The sequence below is a fragment of the Emydura macquarii genome, unplaced genomic scaffold (assembly GCF_026122565.2).
Source record: "Emydura macquarii macquarii isolate MOO-44397 ecotype Brisbane River unplaced genomic scaffold, CSIRO-AGI_Emac_v2 contig_820, whole genome shotgun sequence".
Classification (NCBI taxonomy): domain Eukaryota; kingdom Metazoa; phylum Chordata; order Testudines; family Chelidae; genus Emydura; species Emydura macquarii.
Genome location: NW_027130957.1, coordinates 1,382,215 through 1,404,287, shown reverse-complemented (window position 1 = coordinate 1,404,287; position 22,073 = coordinate 1,382,215). Strand labels below are relative to the sequence as shown.

The following is a 22,073-nucleotide window of genomic DNA, read 5'->3' as shown; positions in this document are numbered from 1 at the left end:
GCATCTTGCTGAATTTGACACCACTTTCATACCCAGAGGTGTAGGCTGTGTGACCAGCGCTTTGTTATTGCAGGCATAAGTCACCTATCATGACTTCACTGCAGATTCCAGCAATAGAAGTGTGGCTAGCAAGATAGTATTTATTGAACGCAAAGGGCCAGATGCAGCCTCCAGCCGAGCAGTTGGTACAGAAGTCCCTGGGACAATGTCAGCAATGATGTAAAATGATGTCCAGTATAAGTCCCTCTTAAAACTGTAACTTACGATCTGTGATTCATTCAGTGCAAAAGTGTAACTTACACATCCATCTCCGTGTGTAGCTCTGCCTTTCCTCTAACCTATGCCCTCGCCAGCCAATGTTCACAGAATAGCAAGCATGTATAAATCACACTTACTTCGCGCACTTGGCTGAGTTCCAAAACAGTGCAGGTTATACCATTTCTCTTTTGGTTGAGATGTCAGGGGTTTTTTCACCAGCTCTACTTGCCATGTATATCTGATGTGGATATGACATAATTGTGCTATATCTTATCAATCTGGCCCAAGCAACTTCTGGAGATTTCATCACCTTCTATCCTAGAATAAATGTCTATTTAGGTAAACTTGGCTACCCGTTTCCAAAAAGGGCATTTTCATAGTGCCTGGCATTTGCTAACAGTGGATTCTTCTTTGCATTTTGCAGAATGGGCAGACTGCACCAGAAGAAGGTGGGAGACATCCATCAAAGGTAAAAAACCAAATGTAGCACCTTCAAGTCTCAGAAACATTCATCTGAGCTGTTCGTTATACAGCTATGTGTGACTTTTCCTCCAGAGCCAGCTGAGTAATCCTCCATTCATGGGGTTTGGAGAGGTGATAGTTTAACATCATCTGCTCTGTTGCTAACGGGGGGTGGGAAAGGGAGGAGAAGGGTTGAATGCCTGTGTCAAGCCCTGTCCTTGCCTTCTCACCTTTCCCTAAACTTGCAAAGAAAATTTTGCCAAACTAGCATCTTGGATCTTCTCAGTCATTCTCTTCCCAATGGAGCTGCTTCAAAATGCACTGGAGATGGGCTGACCGGGTATAGCAGAGGACTGGCAGTTGGGACTCCTGGAATTGGTTGGTGGCTCTGATGATGACTTGCCCTGTGACCTTAGGCGAGGCTTTACTTTTCTGCCTCCATTTCCTCATCTCTGAAAAGGTTAATAGAAATCCACAGCATGTTGTGAGACTTGACTGTCCGTACAACTGTCCTGAGGTTCTCCAACGAAAGGGGATGCAGGTGCAAAGTATTTTCTCCCTACACTTTGCCTTTATCTCTTTGGTATATGATCCCCCATACCATAGTACCTGAGTATCTCACAATCTTTAATTGATTTATCCTTGCAACACACCAGTGATTTCTACATCCCCGCCTTGCAGGACTAAGGCTAGTACTATTGTCCCCATTGTACAGATGGGGGAACTGAGGCACAGACAGGCTGGAGCCCAAGGTCATACAGGAAGTCAGGGACAGAGGAGGGAATTGTACCTAACCGCGGGCTCATCCGTCTGCTTTATAGGCCTTTCAAATGTAACTGAGATGTACAGTGTTGAAGAATTTGATTTCAGAGGGATGCCTTTTACCTGAGATGACCTAGCATCCAGTAGGAGAAATGAGATTCAAGCTGATTGCCGGTCCGTTAGCATACAGGAACCTCTTTCACTTTGCTGTTAACCTAACCCCAAGAGGCACTAGCGCTTCTGCCTTGTTTCTCTACCTGCTGCACAAGGTTTCTCATGCCAAGGAGTGGAGAAGAATGGTTGTCTGGCTGGGACCCTGTAGGCGTAAGCCCTTCAGCATGGGTAGATGAGCGTTTCAAGTGTAGTTTTCCAATATGCTAATGTTATGGCTGTGAAGAAAGGTATTGCATGTTCCGCAATGCCTGTCACAAGCCATAATAAATGGATTGTCCATCAAAGTGTGTTCTACATATTCTCTCCTAATCAGGAATCACCCTTGATAGCCGATGTGTGTCCTTGAAGGAATTTGCAGTCTAACACTGCATTTTAGTCTGCAGCTCCATGGATTTTTCTTTCCTTTCTGCTGGGCCTGCAGGTTGATTTTTATTGTAAGTCAGTTTCCCACTCGCTTAGATTTAATCTTGCGCCATTTAAAGAAGTTTAAATAGAATAGCAATTGTCTTGCCTCTCTAGGGATTGATGCCAGAGGAACAATTCTGAAAGCCAATTCTCTTCTTGAGACTCTTGTGCCTTGGCTTTTAATGTTACTTTAGTACAGGGGTTCCCAATCTTTTTGGCTCGAGGGCCACAAATATCATTTTACAACCCTGAAGGACCACTAGTCTATCAACTCCTAAAACATGTATTGACGGATACACCATTAAGGACCACAAATCACTACATATTTGAAGTAAACATTTTGATGCTACAGTTCTCATTTTTACATTTACTATTTTACACCTACAAATTACTCACAGTATGTCACACACCCACAGGCAAAGCCCTAGTGTGTGACTAGATGAGTGACTGTCAGAACACACTGAAGCACATGGCTCGGCAGCTAAGTCACGGTGGGTGGTCTACTAAGTGCAGGCCAAACTGTAAGGCACTGATTTTTAGAGTCCTGCCCCTCCTCAAGAATGGTAGGTCCTGGCTGCTCTGCCAGCAGCCCCCTCACCCTCCCCTCCACTGCAGCCTGATGGAAGGAGTTCAGTGAGGAGGCTGTCTCCTCGCTGATCTCCTGTTTCCCTGTCTGCAGCAGGGAAACTGCACGTATCCTGTAGCCCCGTGCGCTCCACCTTGGTACCTCGGCAGTGGCTCCCTTCTGCAGCTGGGGGACAGGAGATCAGTGCTTCCCTCCCTCTGGCACCAGCAGGGACCCCAGCGCCTATGGACCCAGGAGGAGTGCTTTGCCGTGCTCCCTCTTACAGCCAGGGGGAGGGCAGCGCTGATCTCTCGCCCCCTTGGCTGTAGTGAGGAGCCTGCACCGGTCTTGTAGCCCCGCAGAAACACGCTCCGCCTGGGTCCTTCGGTGGCGGCTCCCTTCTGCAGCCAGTGGGAGGGGAGTGGCGGGCACTTTGAAAGACCCTGCAGGCCACAGGTTGGGAACCACTGCTTTACTGTCTTGGCCTATTCCTGATTGTTTGGGGTCTCTCTGCTTTTCAGCTCACCAGTCTGATCTTAGGGGTGTCCTCTGAGTGGCATGAAAGTAGCATTTAGAGCCTGATGCCAACACAGGGTCTGGCATCTCAAGATCGGTGGTAATGTGTACCCTTCTGTGTTGAGAATACAGCTGGCCTTGGTTCTGTATATTGCTAAAGTCCCTCCCTGCCAGAGGTGCTGCCTTCTCTGGCTGGATTCCCACTGGCTCGCTGAGGGTCATCGTGGGACTTGCCTCTTTCATCTTCAAACACTTCGCTGAGCCCCTCTCCTGTAAATGCAGCTGAAGGACGGTGGGAAGAAAGCACGGCTGGTCCCGCTTTAGATTCATCTCTGTAGAACGTGAGGCTGTGGGACGTATGTTCCAGTGTGAGAGAGGCTAAATAACACTTTCTCTCCAGGCTCTGCAAGCACCATCGTCATTAAACCGCCTCCCCCTTCACGAGGCGAAGAGGAGAAGTACTTGTACTTCTACAAGCGGGGAACTAAGACAGAGAGAAGTTAAGTGACGCCCAGGGGCCCACAGCAAGTTGGTGGCAGTTGGGAAGGGAACCCAGGAGTCCTGGAGGCTGTTGCCTTGTTCTAGCCACTGGTTGCCTATTCTTTGTGCCTTTCTGAATTTGCTGTGGCCTGTGTCAGGCACACTGACGATAAACTACTGCACACAGCTGACAAAAACCTTCCCTCCCAATCAATGACTCTGGTAATTTAACTGGTTAAATATTTGTTTGAAACACATTTTCACACTCTTTGGGATAGCAACCCCTTCTTATCTTGTACAAACTTGAAAACCTCAGTTGTTCTCCCAAAAGTGCATACAAAGGCAGCCCCGACTTAAACCCCTTGTCTTTGAAACTGCAGGGCTAACTCAGAAATACTCTGTAACCAGCTCAGCCAAGTCAGGCAGGGTGCTTGGCCTGCCTATCAGCAGGAAAATCTCCAAGGGTATCTTGCTTCATGTTTTCAGATTACTGAACCTGTTAGTTTGAGGTCAGATTGTCAGCAGTTGCTTGCTGCATTCGCAGAACTGGTGGGGTTGTACCTTTTACAGTCCGTAGAGAACCTGATGAGCTAGGAAAATTCCACTGCATCTGCTGCCTGCCTTTCGGATCCTCTATGACTGTGTTGGTATAGTTGTAAGAGGACATACTTTATTTTGGAGCCTTATTCACTGCCCTCTTGCAACTAATTCTGTGATCTCTTCTAAAAATAGCCTTCATCGGTCAGATCAGCAGATAAAAAGGATTACTCAACGCCCACATATTGATGCAGAGCCCGTCCCTCCCTCTGTCCCCACAAACCGTCTGTAGCCAGAAGTGTGTACTTTGTTGTAAGTGAAGGGACGCTCTTCAGGAACATGTTGATGTCCATCTAAAAGAACCATGCAGGGATCTTACTGGGTTCTGTATAAATGTTGTGCTACCAGTAGGTAGTTTTCCTCCCACTCCCATAAGGGACTGTTCTGGTTATGAGACATGGCAAGTGCTACCTCTTAGCTGTCAGCTCTGAGGCACAGTAAAGTGGTCACCAGATGAGGTGGGGAGTCGAAACTCCTGGGTTCTATTCCCAGCTCTGCCACTGACTTGCAGTGTGGTCTTGGGCATGTCACTGTGCCTTAGTTCCCCAGCTGTAGAATGGGGATAGTTCTTGGGAGGGCTAATGCTTGCAAAGTTCTTTTGTGATCCTTGTATGAAAGCATTTATGCTAAGAACTGCTATGACATAGGATAGCAATCCTGGGGATGTTGCAGGGCAATGTGCATTTTGAGAGCATACGTGACAGCTTTATTGGGACCAGTCTCAATGCTCTTTGGTGTGAATCAGTCTCTTTCAGTGGGCCACAGATAGATACAATTGGAATGAGTAACTGTACGAGTCTAATTGTAACTCCTGTCCTTGGCACTGAGCCGTGTGTTCTGAAATGAACCGTGTTGTGACTCCTCTTGAAGGTGGGACTCCATAAAGTCTTGTCATCACAAGTCTGTGCAAGCATCGTGCCTCACTCCCACTTCATGAGCACCTTGGCAATGCCTGCAACTACACCGGTGGTAGGAGGAGCTACATCTAGTGACATCTGAATTTAGTCCAGCTTCGCACCCAGTCATAGTCTTGGGGGGAGGTAACTTGGCTCTTTTCAGGAGAAGCAAAGAAATCTGAACTAACAGTCCAGCCTTTCAGATCCTCCTTGTAAGGAGCCCACAGGCTGAAGGTGACAAACCCCGTGCAGTATAAATGAGTATAAATGCAAAGCACTTAAATGCGGAGTCATGCTCACCAGGGTGCTCTTGGCATGGCCTGGACAAGTCAGGCTCGAACTACCGTTGCTCCAAGAAGTTTGCAATCTAATTGTTACACAGCAATGGTTCAGATCCACGACACCAGAAGGTGGAGCCCACCCTCAACTGAGCAGAAGTCTTTAGAAAAAAGAAGTTATGTGGGTGAAAGCTTAAACTGTTGGTGTTGCTATTCCCACTAAGCCCCGCTGTGTTTGTTATTGGCCTTTAGGATGGACATATGAGACACTGCCCACGCAAAGGAATTGTGTAACTTTTCCAGGACTCCCATGGGTTGCTGCATGAAGAGCCTTTTTCTTCCTTGTTCTGTATCAGTGGCACAGATCTTTCATTGCTTACTGAGTAAGGTCCTTAACGCCTCTGCATCTAGGCTACCCCCTCCCAGCCTGTTAACATTTATTCTCAAAGCTCTTTGAGAGGCCACCATTTTTCCTTTATCTTCATTTCTTTCGACAGAACATGGGCTGTGACCACCCACGACCACGCCAATGTTACTGGATCTTCTAACACAACACAGGGGCAAGGTCATGCAACCCAGACCAGGGCCACTGCAGCTCAAAGCCTGGTATTTAGATGGGCATTGGAGATGGAATATTCCTGTTCCCAGAGGGTGCAATCCATGCTTAACCAAACTAGAAAGATTGTACAAGAAGCTGTTACTCAGCTAAATGGAAGTGTTCCTCCGCTTGGGCTCATCAGTGCAATTTCTCTCCGAACGCCACTGGTATCTTAGAGTATCTACTTACTCTTAAGTCTTTGGGTCTTACATTTAGTTCCCTCTGGGTACATTTAGCACCAATCAGCTCTTTGCATCCTCTGGTGGATAAACATACAATCTTCACGCATTCTGTCACAACTGGACTTTTGAAAGGGATTCTCAGATCCTTTCCACCAGTGGTTAAGTTGGCACCTCAATTTTTTTTGTCGCCTTTCAGTAAGATTCCTTTTCTGAGCCACTGGTCCACACATTCTGTGACCCATCTGTCCATAAAGATGTCCTTGCCGATAGCTATAACATTGTCCAGAAGAGTCAGTGAACTGGGGTGCACCCACCATATGCCACCATCTGTATAGAAAAGGTCCACTGCCCTCCCTCCACCCCCTCTGTTGCGGAGGCATTACCCTGCAGGAAGAAAGGGAAACTGGGGGGGTGTTGGCCCAGACTTCCCTTCATGCCCTCAGCTGAGAGCACATCTGTGGGCCAAGGGGGACTATTGTGAGAAATTCCAGACTTAGGCACAAGATACGCATGCATCTCCCACGTGTGGAATACAGATAGGGACCAAACATCTCCAAGAACCTCCAGTTACAGGTCAGTAATCTCCATTTCCCCCCACACACACACGCTCCGTCCCCCCCCCCCTCCATTGGGAGAACTTTTTCCAGTTATGGTCTCTGGGAAGCAGGCAGAGGGTTAATCCAAGCGGGCTGTGTATTGGTACTGGATTATAGTGCAGAGAAGATACTTGGGCTCTGATCTAGACTAAACCAGGCAGGAGTTTTATACCATATCGGCTCGCAAGGACTCTGGCTCCCTTCACAGGGACGGTCTGTGGTGTCCGACGGGAACTTCACAGCTTGCTCTGCAAAGTTGTGCTGCTTTGGGAGCCCCAATGGTTTATTGACTAGACTAACTGGCAGTGTCCGCCGTCGCTGAGATTTCAAAGGTCTCTTTTAAGGTGTTGAACTAGAACTGAGAGAGGCGTTTACTCATTCACTTCCCTGACAGACTCTCATTAGGACCCTGGGATATGCTGATCAAGGGGCTCGGTTGTAATTCCAGCCGTGGGTATTAGTTTTACTGTCACAGAGGAAGCGTGGGCACAGCTTCAGCATTGTGGGTCAGCGCTGCTGCTTGTGAAACGATTTCACTGATTGCGCATTGTCGTTCAGAGCAAGGCATGATGCATTGATTCTTCGAGTATGCCACCTGCCCTTAACCTGAGCTAGTTAATCAGGGTTTAATGTAAACTCCATCACAGAAGTTCCATTTTCCGGTTGAATTCAAGTTGTTTCCTATTCCCATTAACCAGCTATGGGATCAGCAACCTCCGAGAAGGATTTTTTCTTCTGCTTTTTATATTTTATAACTGTCAGTTTAGCTAAGAAGTGAAGATTTACTACCCACAAGGCTAGGTCCCTGTTCCCGCACTACTGTGGTGTGTATCAGAGTGTGGTGTGATCCTGTGCATCCCGTGACTCTTGTTCTTGGACTGCTTAAGGAGATGATGTAATGAGCAGTAAATGGCATGCAGTGGGGTGGAAGAAGGGGACCCGGCACCGAGATGCAGCGTTGTAGGAGCATTGCAAAGCGTTGTCTGAGTCAGAGGTATCCTGCAGGGAAAATTCCTAAGAAAAGCTAACCTCATGGGAAGCTTAGGCAGAACTTTGCTCCCACCTTTCATAAAACCAAGCCCCAGGAAAGGGTTGTGTTTGGATCTGGGTGAGTGTTTGGAGCAGGGTGGGAATGCCAAGCACTTATGTGGCTGTAGACTGTTAATGCCCTCGGCTTACGTGTTCCCTTTCCCAGCCGTAGTTCCCATTCATTCTCAGTCTACAGATGCACAAACCTCTTTTCACGATACCACAAAGCCTTCTAATTTACCTGCAACAGCACTGCCACCTCCTGCTCTTCAGAACGTCTCAGGTCAGCCCTGAGCAGGAGAGTGGCATTTCGGGCTGGACGCACTGAATTCAGCGACCTACGTTCTGAAGAAGGCACTTAACTTAACATGTCGCCAGAATCTGTTCTCCACACGTCTTGTGATAAAGCCAGTGTAGTCAGAGGCTTTCTGTCAAGTGTAAACCTTTGTGCTTGGTCCTGTCCAACTCTGCACTAGCCCCCTTGAAATGAGATTGAGATGGATAATTCTGATCCTCTTTCCCCAAGCGGGAATGGCTGGGCTCAATTCCTGTGGTATGTGGTCCAGGAGAGCTGTCCTCTGAGGGGCACAGACTGCAGGGACCAGGAATGCCAGAAGGTTACCCAAGGGAGGGAATGGGGAGTTGCCTAGAGAGAGGAGGGGGAGAACACAGTGGGAAGGGAGCGCAGCTGTGGCACATTTACTAGTCTCAGTGGAAGAGAAAGAGACGAGGGATTAGACCCATAGATCAGAGGGAGAACAAGATGGAAATGGGGGGTGGGGATGGAAATGACAATGATCCGTGGCCCCTCACTGGGGCAAGTGGCACAAGATGCCCCATTGATGTCAGTGGGACTGCCTAGGTATATCTCAGGGTAGGGTTTGGCCCATATGTTTCAGTATCCTAGACGCTCACCTACATCAGAATGACACGTGGCCGTGTCTCCCTTTGGATGTGGGGCCGAGGAGGCAGGCTGCTGTTGCCGGTGGGATTTCAGTTTTGTCTTTATGGCCTAGATCTCTCTCAACTGTGTCACAGCTTGTGGTTTGTAAGATGAAAGAATTACTATCTGGCGGCTGTGATGCCCCATCTGATAGAATGAGTCACACAGCTCCTGGCAAGGAGCATTGTCTCTAGGGGTATCAGCAACGCTGGCTCTCTGTGCATCCGTCCCTGGGTGATGGGTGCAGCCAAAAGGCAGAGAGACCCTGACAGCGAGCTGTGTGCTGTCTCTGGGAATCCGGCTGCTGCGAGGGCCTTTCTCTCAGGCACTAGTCTGCCCTGGGACTAGCTTGATGCTGTGCAAAGCCAACTCCAGAAGGGTTCCTCATGTAGCCACTGATCAGGAATCCAGGAGCTGCCCATGTTAACGATCATCCCCCATTACAGCCGGGGTACAACTTAGTGCCCGGGGGCCCCACGACAGCACCTCTGAACCTAGCGCCATGGACGCATCCGAGATCAGACTTCCCTGCCTATCCCTTTGTGGCCACTTGTCTCGTGAATCCGAGCTTGATGCCGCCCGTCTGTCCGGAGAGGGATGGCGCCTCTCTCTCAGCTGGTTGCCTGGCAGGAACGTCATTCCCCCTGAAAACTGGTCTGCAGTTGCACCAGTCCGGGGTCCTTCAAAATACTGGTGAGGAGCATGAAGAAAACACCAGCCCAGTAAAGGATCCCCTGCCTAACCCAGCCTGGTACACGATTCACTGTGTGGGCCGTGACCTGAAAGACCAGGCAACAGCACAGGTGTGGCCTGAATTCCTAATGCAGAGGTGCCCAGGTGGCAGAGGCTTGCTGTGCTTGTGTCAGGGAAGCTCAGACTTGTCTATGGTACATTGCTGTCATTGCAAGGGGTTTTTAATTCAGTCTAAGCACGAGTCCTGTTGACAGCAGGAATGCCCAGCAGTGTGATCCTGGCCCATACTGGGTCGCTGCTCTGAAAAGGAGGGCTTTTAAGAAACACACAAATCTAAAGGCTTCCCCCATGAAGCAGAGGCCCAATCTGTTTATGCAGCAGCTGTGGCTTTCTCCAAGAATCGGAAGGCTCTGCTGCTGATCTGGGGCGTGGGGAGCGGACTGAAAGCGAAGGTTGCTCCAAGATGGGCCAGCAGGAGTGAGCTGCGGCAGGCTGGGTGTAATCTATGCTGGAGCAGTTGACTGACCACCGCCATCGTGACTGCAGTGCTCCCTGCAAATCTGCCTTCACCTCTCCAGCCCAAGAACGGTTTGGTGCTCTGACTCTTCATTAGTCACTGCTTTTTCAGCCTATCACTGTTAAAGCCCACTGTTTAAACTGGCCGTTCCCTGTTTGTCAGCCAAGCAATCAAGTGGTCTTTAATTTTAATGGAACTGTAGTGCCTGACGGGCGCCTGGCTGTATTCCTGCCAGAGCTTTTACTGTCATCCTCAGCAAAGATTGGCCTGCGGTTAATGGCAAGTTTCTCAGAGCTATTAAAACAAAAAAAAAATCCCTGTTGGAGAAGGCCAGCCTCCGATGAGCTGCAGACTTTAATGAATAATTGAACAGGGGTCAGTTTACAGGATTTACACACGAGGAATTCAGTGAGGTTAGAGCAAGGCTTGCACTGTAGCGACTTCGCTTGCAGAACTAGCGTGACATTGCCAGTTCTGAAATCACTGCCATTTCACTCCCCTTTCTTTATTATGAATTCAAATAAAAACCTCTTCTGGCTCTGTGTCCCAGAGAAATTCCCTTACTCTGCTTGCTATCTGTTGGAGCAAATCTGTGATGTGTTCCGGCTCAGAAGCCATCCTTCTCCCTTCATCTTCCCCCACCTTCCTCTCTCAGAAGAGAGCTTTAAAGCAAGGCAGCGAGACCTCTCCTTTCAGCCCTTCATCTTCCGAGTTCTCTTGTCGTGACAGGCTTTGCTGGTGCTGCTCTGGCTTTGAAGACAGGCTGCTTACACTTCCAAAGGGAAACTGACTGTGAGCCTAGGTAGTAATTTATAGTAGCATGCAGACTAGGAAGGAAACAAAACAAAAACAACAAACCGACAAGAACTCTGCCTGCATGTCTCCCAGCAGGGCTAAATAAACTGCTGCTACCATCCTCGCCTCTGTGGTGATGTGTACTATTGCTTCATCTGTAGCAGGGAGGGGAGGGCTGGAGAATGTTCTAAGTAGAAGCTCTGTGGTGAAGCAGGATCGTTCAGGATAATGCTGTTCTTGGTCTGTGATTCTTTACCATCACCATCCAGAGCGCTTGTAAGGTGCATGACATAAATGGCAGTTCAAGTCCTGGAACGCTAAGAACTGCAGACCTCATGGTGCTAGGACTTCGTAATTCATCATTTTCTGAAATTAAGAGAGTTTATAATGTTTAACAGACTGAACATTTTGCTTTGAGCTGTGCACTTAACTAGACAAGGAAAATTTAGCTTTATGGCTGGTTTAAACTTAAACCCAAGGTTTTTCCCATGTAGATATTAATGATCTCAGTGAAGGTTTTGGGTTTGTTTGTTTGTTTTTTACAGCTTTACAAGTGTCAGCTTTATGTGGAGGCTAAGTGTAATTTCACAGAAGCAGTAAATGTCTTTTATCGCTTCGGGTGAAACTATAGATTCACTCTTTTCCCCTCGCTGGTCGTCAAAGCCAATACAGAGAAGCATGACACAAACACAAAGGTGGCTCTTCTGAGGGTTTGCTCCCATAGAGCAGCACAGAAGGAAGCGCCAGGCTGGAACTGCTTGTGCTGTGCAAACAGAGTGGTGTTCAAACAACACTGAACTTTGTTTTAATAGCTTTTCTCTGCTACACTAGTGTGTGATGGCTCTGAAGCTGCTTATCAAAGGCTATCTGGCTTTGAAAGGTGGCTAGCCACTTCCTCCTCTCGTCTCTAGTGAAAACCAGTCATCTTTCTGCAGCAAGAGAATCGGAGACCACACTGACAACTGACTAGGATTAAAAAACAAATGAACAAAACCCAGCCCTGCCTCTTGCCATAATGATGCTCAAAAGCGCAAGGGTTCTCTTCAGCCGTGGCATGAAATCTTGGCTTGTCGGGTTCTAGTTCAAGCTGCCGAACAGATCTGCTGTTGAAATTTTGAGTATTCAGCATCCTGACTTCAGCCATTCTTCTAGGTTTGGATGCTCTTGGCAGGAGTTGCGAGATCCACACCCTTCCCTAGAGGAATGAGGAAACACACACTTTGTTTTTAGAAGCTGTCAGTTTCATTTTGGTTTTTTTGGGGGGGTTGGGTCTCGCCAAAACTCCTGCTCACTGCAGCTCTGGCTAAGGTAGGAGGATTCCTGTTCTGCAGAGGGATCAGTATCTGGAGATGGCTGTCACATATCTTGTTAACCAGTCATGTTAATTACAGTGGTGTTAAGGACCAAGCACGAATGAGGCTCCATTGTGCTAGGTGCTGTCTGAGTAGCAGACCCTGCCCATGGTAGTCTCAATACACAAGGTGGGGGAAGGGGTGTAACAGACCCAAGCAGAGTGAACAATGTGAAGATGTTGGCAACCATGGTAACTCTGTTATTTTGGAGGGTGGGGAGAAGGGGGGTTGGTTAGAAGGCGATCCCTTAAATGGAAAAAACAGAGAAGGGGTGAAAGGGCAGGACCAGGGAGAAGAGAATAAGAGGGGCAGATGTGGGGTGAAGAGATGGAGGAGGCGGGCTGGCGCAAACAGCCAGTGAGCACGGGTTCAGAACGGGAAGAAGTTCTCTGAGTGTTCGAAGGTCCCTGCTTAGACCCATCACTTCTGCAGTGGCTCCTACTAGCTGGAGTCTCTGGCTCCCTCCTTTGCCCAAAGCTGTGGGAGGGGGGAAGCACCTGGGTCCTAGTGCCCTGTGGGTGGGTTTTCCCCTGCACAGTGCTGGGTTCAGGGGTGGTTCTGGAGGGATGGGTGGCACCAACAGGCCCTTATTTCACCCCCTCCTCCCAGTGCAGCAGTCCTTGCTCTGGCTGGTCCCTCTGTAATTCACACTGATCTAGTTTTGAACTTGGATTCAGGAATAGCAAATCAGCTGTGAGCGGAGCATAGGAGGACTGTGTTGGAAGGCTTTGTGATCTAGGGGCCTCGGTGATTCACTGGGCTGAGGAGAGAAGGGATGCATCAGCTGAAATGCTTTAGCACAGGTTGGCCTCGTTACTGCATATTTTTGGTGTTCTGATTACTCCCTCCTTTCCCTTTTTGTCATGTTCAGGTAGTCGCACTGTTAGGGCTTTCTTCGCTGTTCTGTGTTCAGTAGTGGGTGGGAGCTGAATGAATATGCTGGGCTTCCAGTGGCACCGTCCCGCCCTCTAAAACAGCATGGCTGATTGTACAGAGAATTCACACCCTCTTGAGGTCATTCTGAGCAACTGATAGAGTTTGCTGTGCTAAAAAGCAAGTCCCAGCTCCCTTCACGCTGGCAGGGAGAAGGGAGGGGAATTGGTCCAAAACTCTCACCTGGAAATGATGACACCGTTCTTGGTGAACAGCGCACAACACCAGTTACTGTCACTATTCAAAGGTCACTGCCCCAGGCACTTGTTGGGATAGCCACCTTCTCTTCTCCCGTCCCCACCCGAAGTCCTGCATAGTGTGCTGGGCTCAGCGCTCCATCCGGTTGAACATCTGGCTTCAGTCTCTAAGCAGTGGTAGTGGAGGGAATCTCTCCTGACATCGGTTTGGTTTCACAGCATGACTTTTACAGGCTTTAAAGGAAACAACGTTCTGCCATGTCGCAGCCAGGCAAGTGTCTGCCAGCGTGGCTGCTCTTAGTACAGATCTGCTATCAGACAGCTGAGCTTTAAAGATTCACAAAATCCAAAAGAGAGTCACTTGTATTGAAAGGCGCCATGATCTGAGCTGATGGAAACAATGCTTCCTTGCTTAATTTCCTGCAATGATTTATTCATACGCCTGCTGCCGTAACTCTCCAATCTGCAGGATGGTGGGGGAGAGTAGCTGCCACGGCATGGCTGTTTTGTATACTCCCTCCTCATCCCAAAACATGTAACCCAGACAAAGCCTTGTCAGGACCAGGGGGACCTTCAAGCATGAGCGTCCTACAAGGAAAAAATGTGGCTTTCTTTTGTTGTTGTGGGAGGAGTATGGAATGCCTGCATCCTCATGATGGCAAATAAATTCCACATTCCATGGCAACCCCAGAGGCATTTCATTTAATGTTGCAATCCAGTATCCACTCTATTTGTGGAACTAGTGTTAGATCCTCTGAGGCAGTGCAAAGGAGTCTGTCGTTCCTCTACTAAGAGTGTAAAAGTAACAAGAGCTACGTAATGTCTAGACAGAGTGTAGTGTTTATGTGCAGGTTTTAAAGAATTCCTTAATGTTTCTCAACTAGAAGAACTAGATCTGCTTTATCAAGCATCCAAGACTGCTGTGCATTTTATTTGTGGGAAAACTGGAGACCAGCCTATCTTCTTGTCTCAGGTTTCTGCAAATTCTATTAAAGGCAAGAGAAGCAGTTTCTTTTGCACTTTCTCTAGAGGCTTCTTGTTCTTTAAAATCTGCATACTTCTGCATCTACAGACTCATACACGAAAGGCTCTTTCCCCTGTGGTACCTCATTTCACTACATGCAAAGCCCTGCTTAGCATGGCTGCTGCTCTTCTAGTTATTGCTCTGGAGGCAGTCTAGTGTGGCCCAAGTGAGTTGTTAACGCACAATTTGCAGAGAATCTTTGTCCGAGGAAGTAGCTGCAATCAGAACTTGCTGTCAGCTGATCCCAGACAGGTGTGGCTTTCAGGGCCTTGAAAGGATGAAGAGCCACTGGAAATTTGCAGACTCGAATGCCAGACTCTTCTTCCTTTGAGGAGCTGAAGCCTGGCAACGAAATAAGCTGCTTTATCTAGTCCATGTATCCTTGACTCAGATAGAAGGACGCTTGCTAATTCTGTATCAATATTCCGTTTCCAAGTGACACCGTATTCCCATTCTCTGGGAGGAGTTCTAGATCAGTATCTAGAGATAATGTCCTCTACTAAAACTGGACGTGGTATTCTTGCTGTAGTCGCCACACAGCACATCTAGTACCGGCCACAACGGCTGTTCTAATGCATAAGGAACTTGGCCTGACATGGAAATTCTGTCCTGTGATGTCAAGCTGGACTATCTTCTATTCCCTTTAGCCTCTGGCTAAAGCTGTTACGTAGGCAGTATTGATTTGCTGATGGGGGTGTTTAAAAAAAACCAACTTCCAACCATGCTGAATCTAGCTCTGAGGCCGTCATAAAATGGGTTCTCTGGGCTGGTTTGTTTATCGTGCGTGGAAATGTTACTTTAAATCTACTTTAAGAGTGCCACCTGCTGGAGTGAACAATTAATATCGACCTGTGTAGTAATCGGGTCAAATTCTTACCTGGTGGAGGCGGATGTCCCTGCAATAAAGTTTCACCAGCTTACACCAGGTATGTATTTGTCCCTATAACAGCTAATATTAATATCTGTCAGTTCTACCCCAAGGCAGACTTCAGACTTCATTCCCCTGGAAGGACTTTTCTGTCTGTTACTAAAGAGGCTATTGACATCCGTTTGCAGCTGCTGGACTTTACACTTTCTGAAAGTTCACTCGCTTCCTTTGACAGTTCTATCCGCTTTCCACGTAATCAGATATTGGGCATTTTCTCAGTCACAAAAATAGCCAACTTTTCCACTGGTGAACCATCGTTGTGGGGGAGGGTGCCTGCCCACGCACGATGCATAAGGGCTAAAACTGGGATGTCTCTGTAGGTGTGGCTTTCTTTCCTAGGTTTCATTTGCTGCCTGGATCAGAGACTGAAGGTCATTCAAACTGCACTGGCAGAAACTCCTTCCAAAGGAATGAAGTCTGGTTTCCTCTTTAGTCTTTGCTATTAATGCCAGGGTTTTTTGTTTGTGGGGGGGTGGGAAGAGGAGAAATGGTTCCATAAGGAATATTGCCTGAAAGCCCTGCTATATTGGGCATCTCTGGTGCACACTTCCACTGAGTTCCATGGTGTTACAGGGGATTAACTTCACACCCGGACTTGAAGTAGAAACTTTGTGTCATGCTTTTGACATGGACTGTGTAGAACAGGGCCGTTTCCATCTGATCATTGCTGCTTCCAGCCTCTTACAAAATAACACCATTTTAATTTTTTATTATAGCATTTAACTTACACTGATATAGTGACTTTGTCCTTTTCCAGGGGAAAAGTTAATGTGCCAAGTTCATTGCTGCTAAAATTCAACTGACTTCAATGGACTGATATCAAGGACTTTTGACCCAAGAACAGGTTTTCATACAAATCACACCCCCACTGATTTTTAATTACTATAAAACTGTCAGATCACTTGTTTGCAGTGAAGACAATGAACTTACTGGTTAAAAAGCATGTCTTTATAGGGAAGGTTTGTTATAGTGCAGGCATAGCCTAAGAAGCCTTTATTGCTTAAAAACTTGCAGAAAGATGACAGTAAACCAGATTCTGACCTGGTGTAAATCCAGAGTAACCAAACTCTCATTCATTGGCTCTGTTGGTGTAAATGAGATTGAAATGTGGCCCCCTGTCCCTTATGGAAAGAAAGCTTCTTGCTGTTGCATGCGGGCTCTGCTATAAGATTCATGCATATTTTTCCTTCTGATTCTGTCATCAAAATGTTCCTACTCTTTTAAAAAAGGGAGACCATGTGAAATGGAAGACGTCAACTCTGCAGCATTAGCATTCCCACTGTAAACAACAAATCCTTCCCTACTGTTCTTGCATATATTAGTGCTTTACCTGAATTAATCCCAAAGAAACCACCCCCTTTTTATTATCCATCTGTCAGGAAGTTGTGGTTGCCAATGTCTCTAGTGCTGCTCCTTACACACACAGTTTAGTGATATTGTATGCTAGTTAATCTCCAAAACCACGCCCTCCTTCTTCCCCTGATCTTGTTCTGGCTCACGGAGGTGTATTCCTGCTGAATTGTACGCTCTTGTTTAAAGAAACTCTGGAATGTTGCATCCCAGATTATTAAAAAGGAGGGAGCTGTAGCGAGAATTTAAATTTAAAGCAGACGGTGCTGCTGTGATGTTGAAATCATATTTTAGAGAGACAAGGTGGGCGAGGTAATATCTTTTATTGGATCAACTTCTGTTGGAGAGTGAGGCCATCTTTTGAGCCATGCAGAGCTCTTCTTCAGGTCTGGGAAATGAACCACCAGGTCACAGCAAAATGCAAGGTGCAACAGATTGTTTAGCATAACAAGGCAGCACTTTTTAGTAGGGATTATTCAAGGTAGAGTGGCCCATTAACACCTCTGCAGTCATAGGACAAAAAGTGGGGTGGGGGGGGTTTAATAGGTTACAGATTGTTGTTAAAAAACCATACATCAGCATCTCTGTTCAGTCCATGATTTTTAGTGTCTAGCAGAGTAATGAATTTAAGCTCCCAGGCTCATCTTTTGAAAATGTTGAGCAGGTTTCCTTTGAGGAAGAGGTTTGATACGTCAGATATAAAGTGATTGTTTCGTGGAAAGTGTTCACCCACAGGTGATAGGAAAAGATAAAAGACAAAAACATCCTATGTGGGTTCATTTGAGTGTGCAGTATGTATCTGGTTTCACATCCACAATTGTTGTGGGGACATATAGTGCACTGGATGAGGGACACCACGTGTTGTGATGGGCATGTGTGGGATCCATGGATCTTGAAAGGTGTGTTGTAGGGGATATTGATCATAGCAGTGGAGATCCGTCTGCAGGTTTTGCATCTGTTGTTCTGGCAGGATCTGGTGTATCGCTTTGAGTTGGTGTGTCCTTGTCTGTGGGAAGCTTGCTTGTGATTGAGGTTGGGGGGCTGTTTGAAGGCCAGAAGTGGGGGTTCAGGAAAGATTTATTTTAGGATGGGGTCCCCATCGAGTATGGGTTGTAGTTGTTTGATGATGCCCCATGTGGATTCCAGTGTGGAGTGGTAGGTGACAATTAGGCGTGTGCGGTCAGAGGGGGTTTTATTTCTGTATTGAAGCCGCTACTTGGAAACGCAAAATATACCATCTATCTGGAAGAAGTCAAACACCATTTTGCTGTGCAAGAAGGGTGACAGTGAAGATCTATCGTCCAATATGCCTGCTTTCACATGTCTATAAGCTATTCACTAAAATAATAACAAACCGACTCTCACAGAGTCTGGACAAGCATCAGCCAAGAGAGTAGACAGGTTTTCAAGGGAATTTCAGCCCAATGGACCATATCTTCACCATAACCCAGCTATTGGAGTGCTCCAGGGAATACAAATTCCCTTTATGCATTGCCTTCATTGACTATGAAAAAGCATTCGACAGCGTTGAGATCAATGCAGTGCTAAAAGCTCTCGCAGAGCAGGGCATCAAAACAAGTTGCATCAAATTACTAAAGAAAACAAACTCTGACTGCAGTACGGATATAACTCTGTTTGATACTCCCCCTCTGCAACCCAATAAAAAAAAGGTGTGAAGGAAGGAGACATGATTTCACCGAAACTCTTCACAGCCTGCTTCGAAATGGTAATGAGACAGATGAACTGGAAAGGTGAAATCAACGTCAACGGAGAGCAGTTACATCATCTCAGATTTGTGGACGGTATTGTGTTGATTGCTGAAAACACTGTTAAACTACAGAAAATGCTGCAAGAACTCAACACAAAAAGCAGCTAAGTCAGACTGAAAACGAACCACTCCAAAACGAAATTTGTGGTCTGATGCCCTGCCAAGAGCCCAAATAATAGCTAACGGAGAACCAATAGAAGAAATTGAACAATATGTCTACTTGGGCCAAGAAATTAATATGCACCACAATCAGGAAGGCGAACTCTTGTGAAGAAAGCTGGTTCGTGCACATTTATTTCTATCAAGGATGTCCCCCAAGGAAAAATCAATAAGGCAACATGTGCCAATCTCTTCAACTCAACAGTATTGCAGCTGTCACCAAGTGGTACCCACGGAAACTGAAACGACCACTCGGCCGATCTCCAAAAAGATGGGAAGATTTTGTTGTGAAAAAGGCATGGCCGCATATGGAGAAGGAAGACCAGAATAAGAGAAGAATGAAAGATGTGTTGTGATTGGTGCAATCTATATGAGGGCTGAAGGATCAAGATAATTTGAAGCAGGTTCTCTCAGAGTACTTGGGTGGGCCCGTTCCATGATGTGATCTACTTCTCTGGTCGAGTGTTCTTGTTTGGTGAAGGCAGTTTTAAGTGTGCTGGACTTTCTCCGAGGAGAGTGTTCTGTGGTATCTGAGTGCCTGGCTGTAGATAACAGATTTCTTGCTGTGTTTGGGATGGCTACTGGATCTATGAAGGTAAGTGTAGTGCTCCATGGGTTTTTTTGCATATGGGTGTCTGTAGGGTTCCACTGTTGAAGCTGATTGATTCTAGTATGAGAGTATTCCAGAGAAAGATTAAGGGTGGTGGTGGTGGTTGAAGTTGTGGTGGACTTTTGTGAGGAAGTTTAAGCTGTCTGTCCAAAGGATGAAAACATCTATTGGATCTCAGGTACATCATTGGTTTTGTGGTGCATTTGCACAGAAAATCTTCAAGGTGGCCCCTGAAGAGGTTGGCATATTGGGGAGCCATCCTAAGTTCCCTGGCTTGTTCGCATGGTTTGGACAAAGTGTCTGTGGATTGTAAAATGGTTATGGGCGAAGAGGAAATGGATGAGTTTGGTGATGGTTTTTGGGGTGGAACTCTGAGGACTGTCCCTCGTCTTGTAAATATTTGAGTTGGCAAAACCATGATGGAAAGTGGTGGCATTTTTGGAACCTTCCTGGCCACTGGCATGGGAATCTGCTGCTAACCTGGAATGTGGGATTTATTTTAGCCTGAAGACTAATGCCCCCATTCAGTCATTCTGCCAATGTAATGCAATAGGATTTCACCATGTATTAGCTGCCACATTTGATATTGTGGCTTAAAAATTCTCCACCTTCCATGCGCGCCCCACCTCTCTTCCTCGTGAATACAAGGCCTGAAAGGTGCAGTAAATAGAATCTCTTCTTTCCCATACATAGCAGTAGGATTCCCCCATGACAGTAGTCAACTGCCTTCAGCCAGCCGGTATTTCCCAGCGTTGAAAGTAACAGGAAATGTTCTTGGCGAAATAAGTGCTTAAGAACTTTGAATCTCCCCAGTTGGTTGGGGGAGCAATTAGGGTTGCTAAATAAAGCAAATTGCTATTGCTTCTAGATAGTTTTTACTCCAAGACTCTCTTAGGAGGGAAAGGTTTAGTTCTGTTGACTTTCTGTGACTATGGGGCTGCATGGGCAGTCCCAGCCCAGCAGTGAATTAAAGCCCTTACTCCTCCCTCTGTGGCAGACACTTATCACTTCCCCTATAGAATGGCCATCTGCCAGGAGGCCCAGGACTGGTGTGGCAGAGTTCTGTGCAGGTGTTAGTCTGGTGCCTGTCTGCAATTTCCATAGGTCGGTAGTAAAGCTTACTTTGAACCCTGTCCCCCAAATGTCAAAAATGTAAAACCTGCTGTTGCTTTGGGTTCCTCTTACTTCACTGATGACTTCTCTATCAAGATCTAAACACTCCCTTGTTGCAAAAATTCTCTTCCTTTACTCCAGTTCTCTTCTGGTTTTAATTCTCTAGCCTGGCGCTGCAGACTGGGTGTCAGTCGATCAGTGTACATGGCCATCTTCCTCTGTTAGGATTTTTAATTCCCTTGATCCTAAATTGAAACTATTTGCACAAATCACATACAGGCTACAAAGGGCATTTGGTTATCGATCCTCAGCATGGAATCATGCTCTAAAATTTCTCTTTGGGGCTAGGAAGAGTAAAACATGGGTTGGGCTGCCCCGGTATCTTTGCAGTAGCATACTTTGTTCTTTCCTGTATGCAGAGATTTATTAGAAGAACAATCAACCTCAGCTTTATTTAAAACAACTCTTCAGGAAACGTTTTCTGGTCACTTCCTCTTGTGACCTACTGATCTGAAGTCGATCACATGAGCACAATATCTTAACTGGGAACTGCCTCAGACTCCTTCCTGGTGCCAGAGATGCTCCAGAGTCCTAGCTCTGAATGGCACTTGAATTCCTGTTGCTCCTAATGTAAAGTCTGAGCATCCAGAGCTCTTCATAAAAACTGCAGCCCTTGACCACGGATATTGTCTACATTCAGTGCCCAGACTGCACACCTTAAATGGCTCTTTCCCCACAGCTCCTGCAGACCTTCAGTTGCACTCTGCCTGGCTTGCAGTGTAACCCACTGCTGGAATGTCTCTCCTCTAGTGAGGGGCAAGAATCCCACTTTTGGAGCACATTGAAAAGACAGCTGCTGTCTCTCTTCAAACACAGCAGCTTTTTCACACTATCAGTTTCCTGTTTATGAACACTGATCCTTCCTCCCTCTCTTGCTGTAACTGATGCGCTGTTGCCAGCACTCTACACAGGATGTAAGCAGATCCCACCAAGAGACAAAGGCAGTTCCAATTATGCTGATGAGCAAGCAAGGTGTTCCTTTTTAAACCATTTACAGCACTGATGTTAGAATCATTATCAGCTGGCTAAAATCTAATTGCAGTAACTTGAAACTGTGTGCTGTGGACTGTCTTCTTTACTACTGGTGGGGCAGGGTCTGCTGGGGTGCTGGCGATAGCGGCAGGTTCCCTTAGTAGTTACAGCTCATTCTGGGCTGCAGGCTCTCTCCACTTTATTGTGCCTTAAATAGTCCTTGAAGAATTAGACTTGAGTTGCTGGTAATTAACATCTGCCTCAATTAAAAGCAGCCTCCCACTCTTTAATCAAATTAGAGAAGTGTGAAATGCATGTTGCACTTTCAGGAAACACTTCTCTCTCTTGCCTTCAGTTCTATCCGGACAGGAACACTTGATCATGATTAATATTTCTGACTCTGCTAATACTATTCCAGTTATTAAATTTAGAACAATTATTAGGCTTGTTTCCTGCTAGTGCAAAAACTGAAATCCCTGTCCGAAGTTCATAAACTGCCGCCTACAAGAAAAGGGAGCAGGGCAGCCACACTGATCTCTTCTGACTGTTAGCGAGGAGAAATAATGCCTCCAATTGTCCTCGAAGTGCCAGCAACATCCCTTCTGCTTTGGTAGAAGGGAAAAGGAAAATGCTCACTTTGCTAGCCTCGTGTGTGAAGAGGGATTAATAACCAGTGCACAGGATAGAAAACTGACTTGAAGAGGTCTGATGAAACAATCTGCAAACCAGGTGCCCATAACCTGCCTTTGGACCCTCACTTCAATACCATCCCCCCGCCCCCCAAAAGCTGCCTTACCCGCTGCTGTGAGATTTGGGTGCTCAGACTTGGACTTTGACCAGAGCCCGATTGTTCATGGCATT

The 22,073-nt window shown here is 46.8% G+C and overlaps 1 protein-coding gene across 2 annotated transcripts in view; it reads left to right on the top strand.

Annotated features, from left to right (window-relative positions):
* RPS6KA1 (ribosomal protein S6 kinase A1) overlaps positions 1–22,073 on the top strand; it is a 57,927-nt gene that overhangs the window by 9,488 nt on the left and 26,366 nt on the right. For both annotated transcript variants that reach the window (XM_067543325.1, XM_067543323.1), the window contains exon 2: positions 683–727. In XM_067543325.1, the coding sequence (XP_067399426.1) occupies positions 683–727 (45 nt within the window). The remainder of the gene's footprint in view (positions 1–682; positions 728–22,073) is intronic.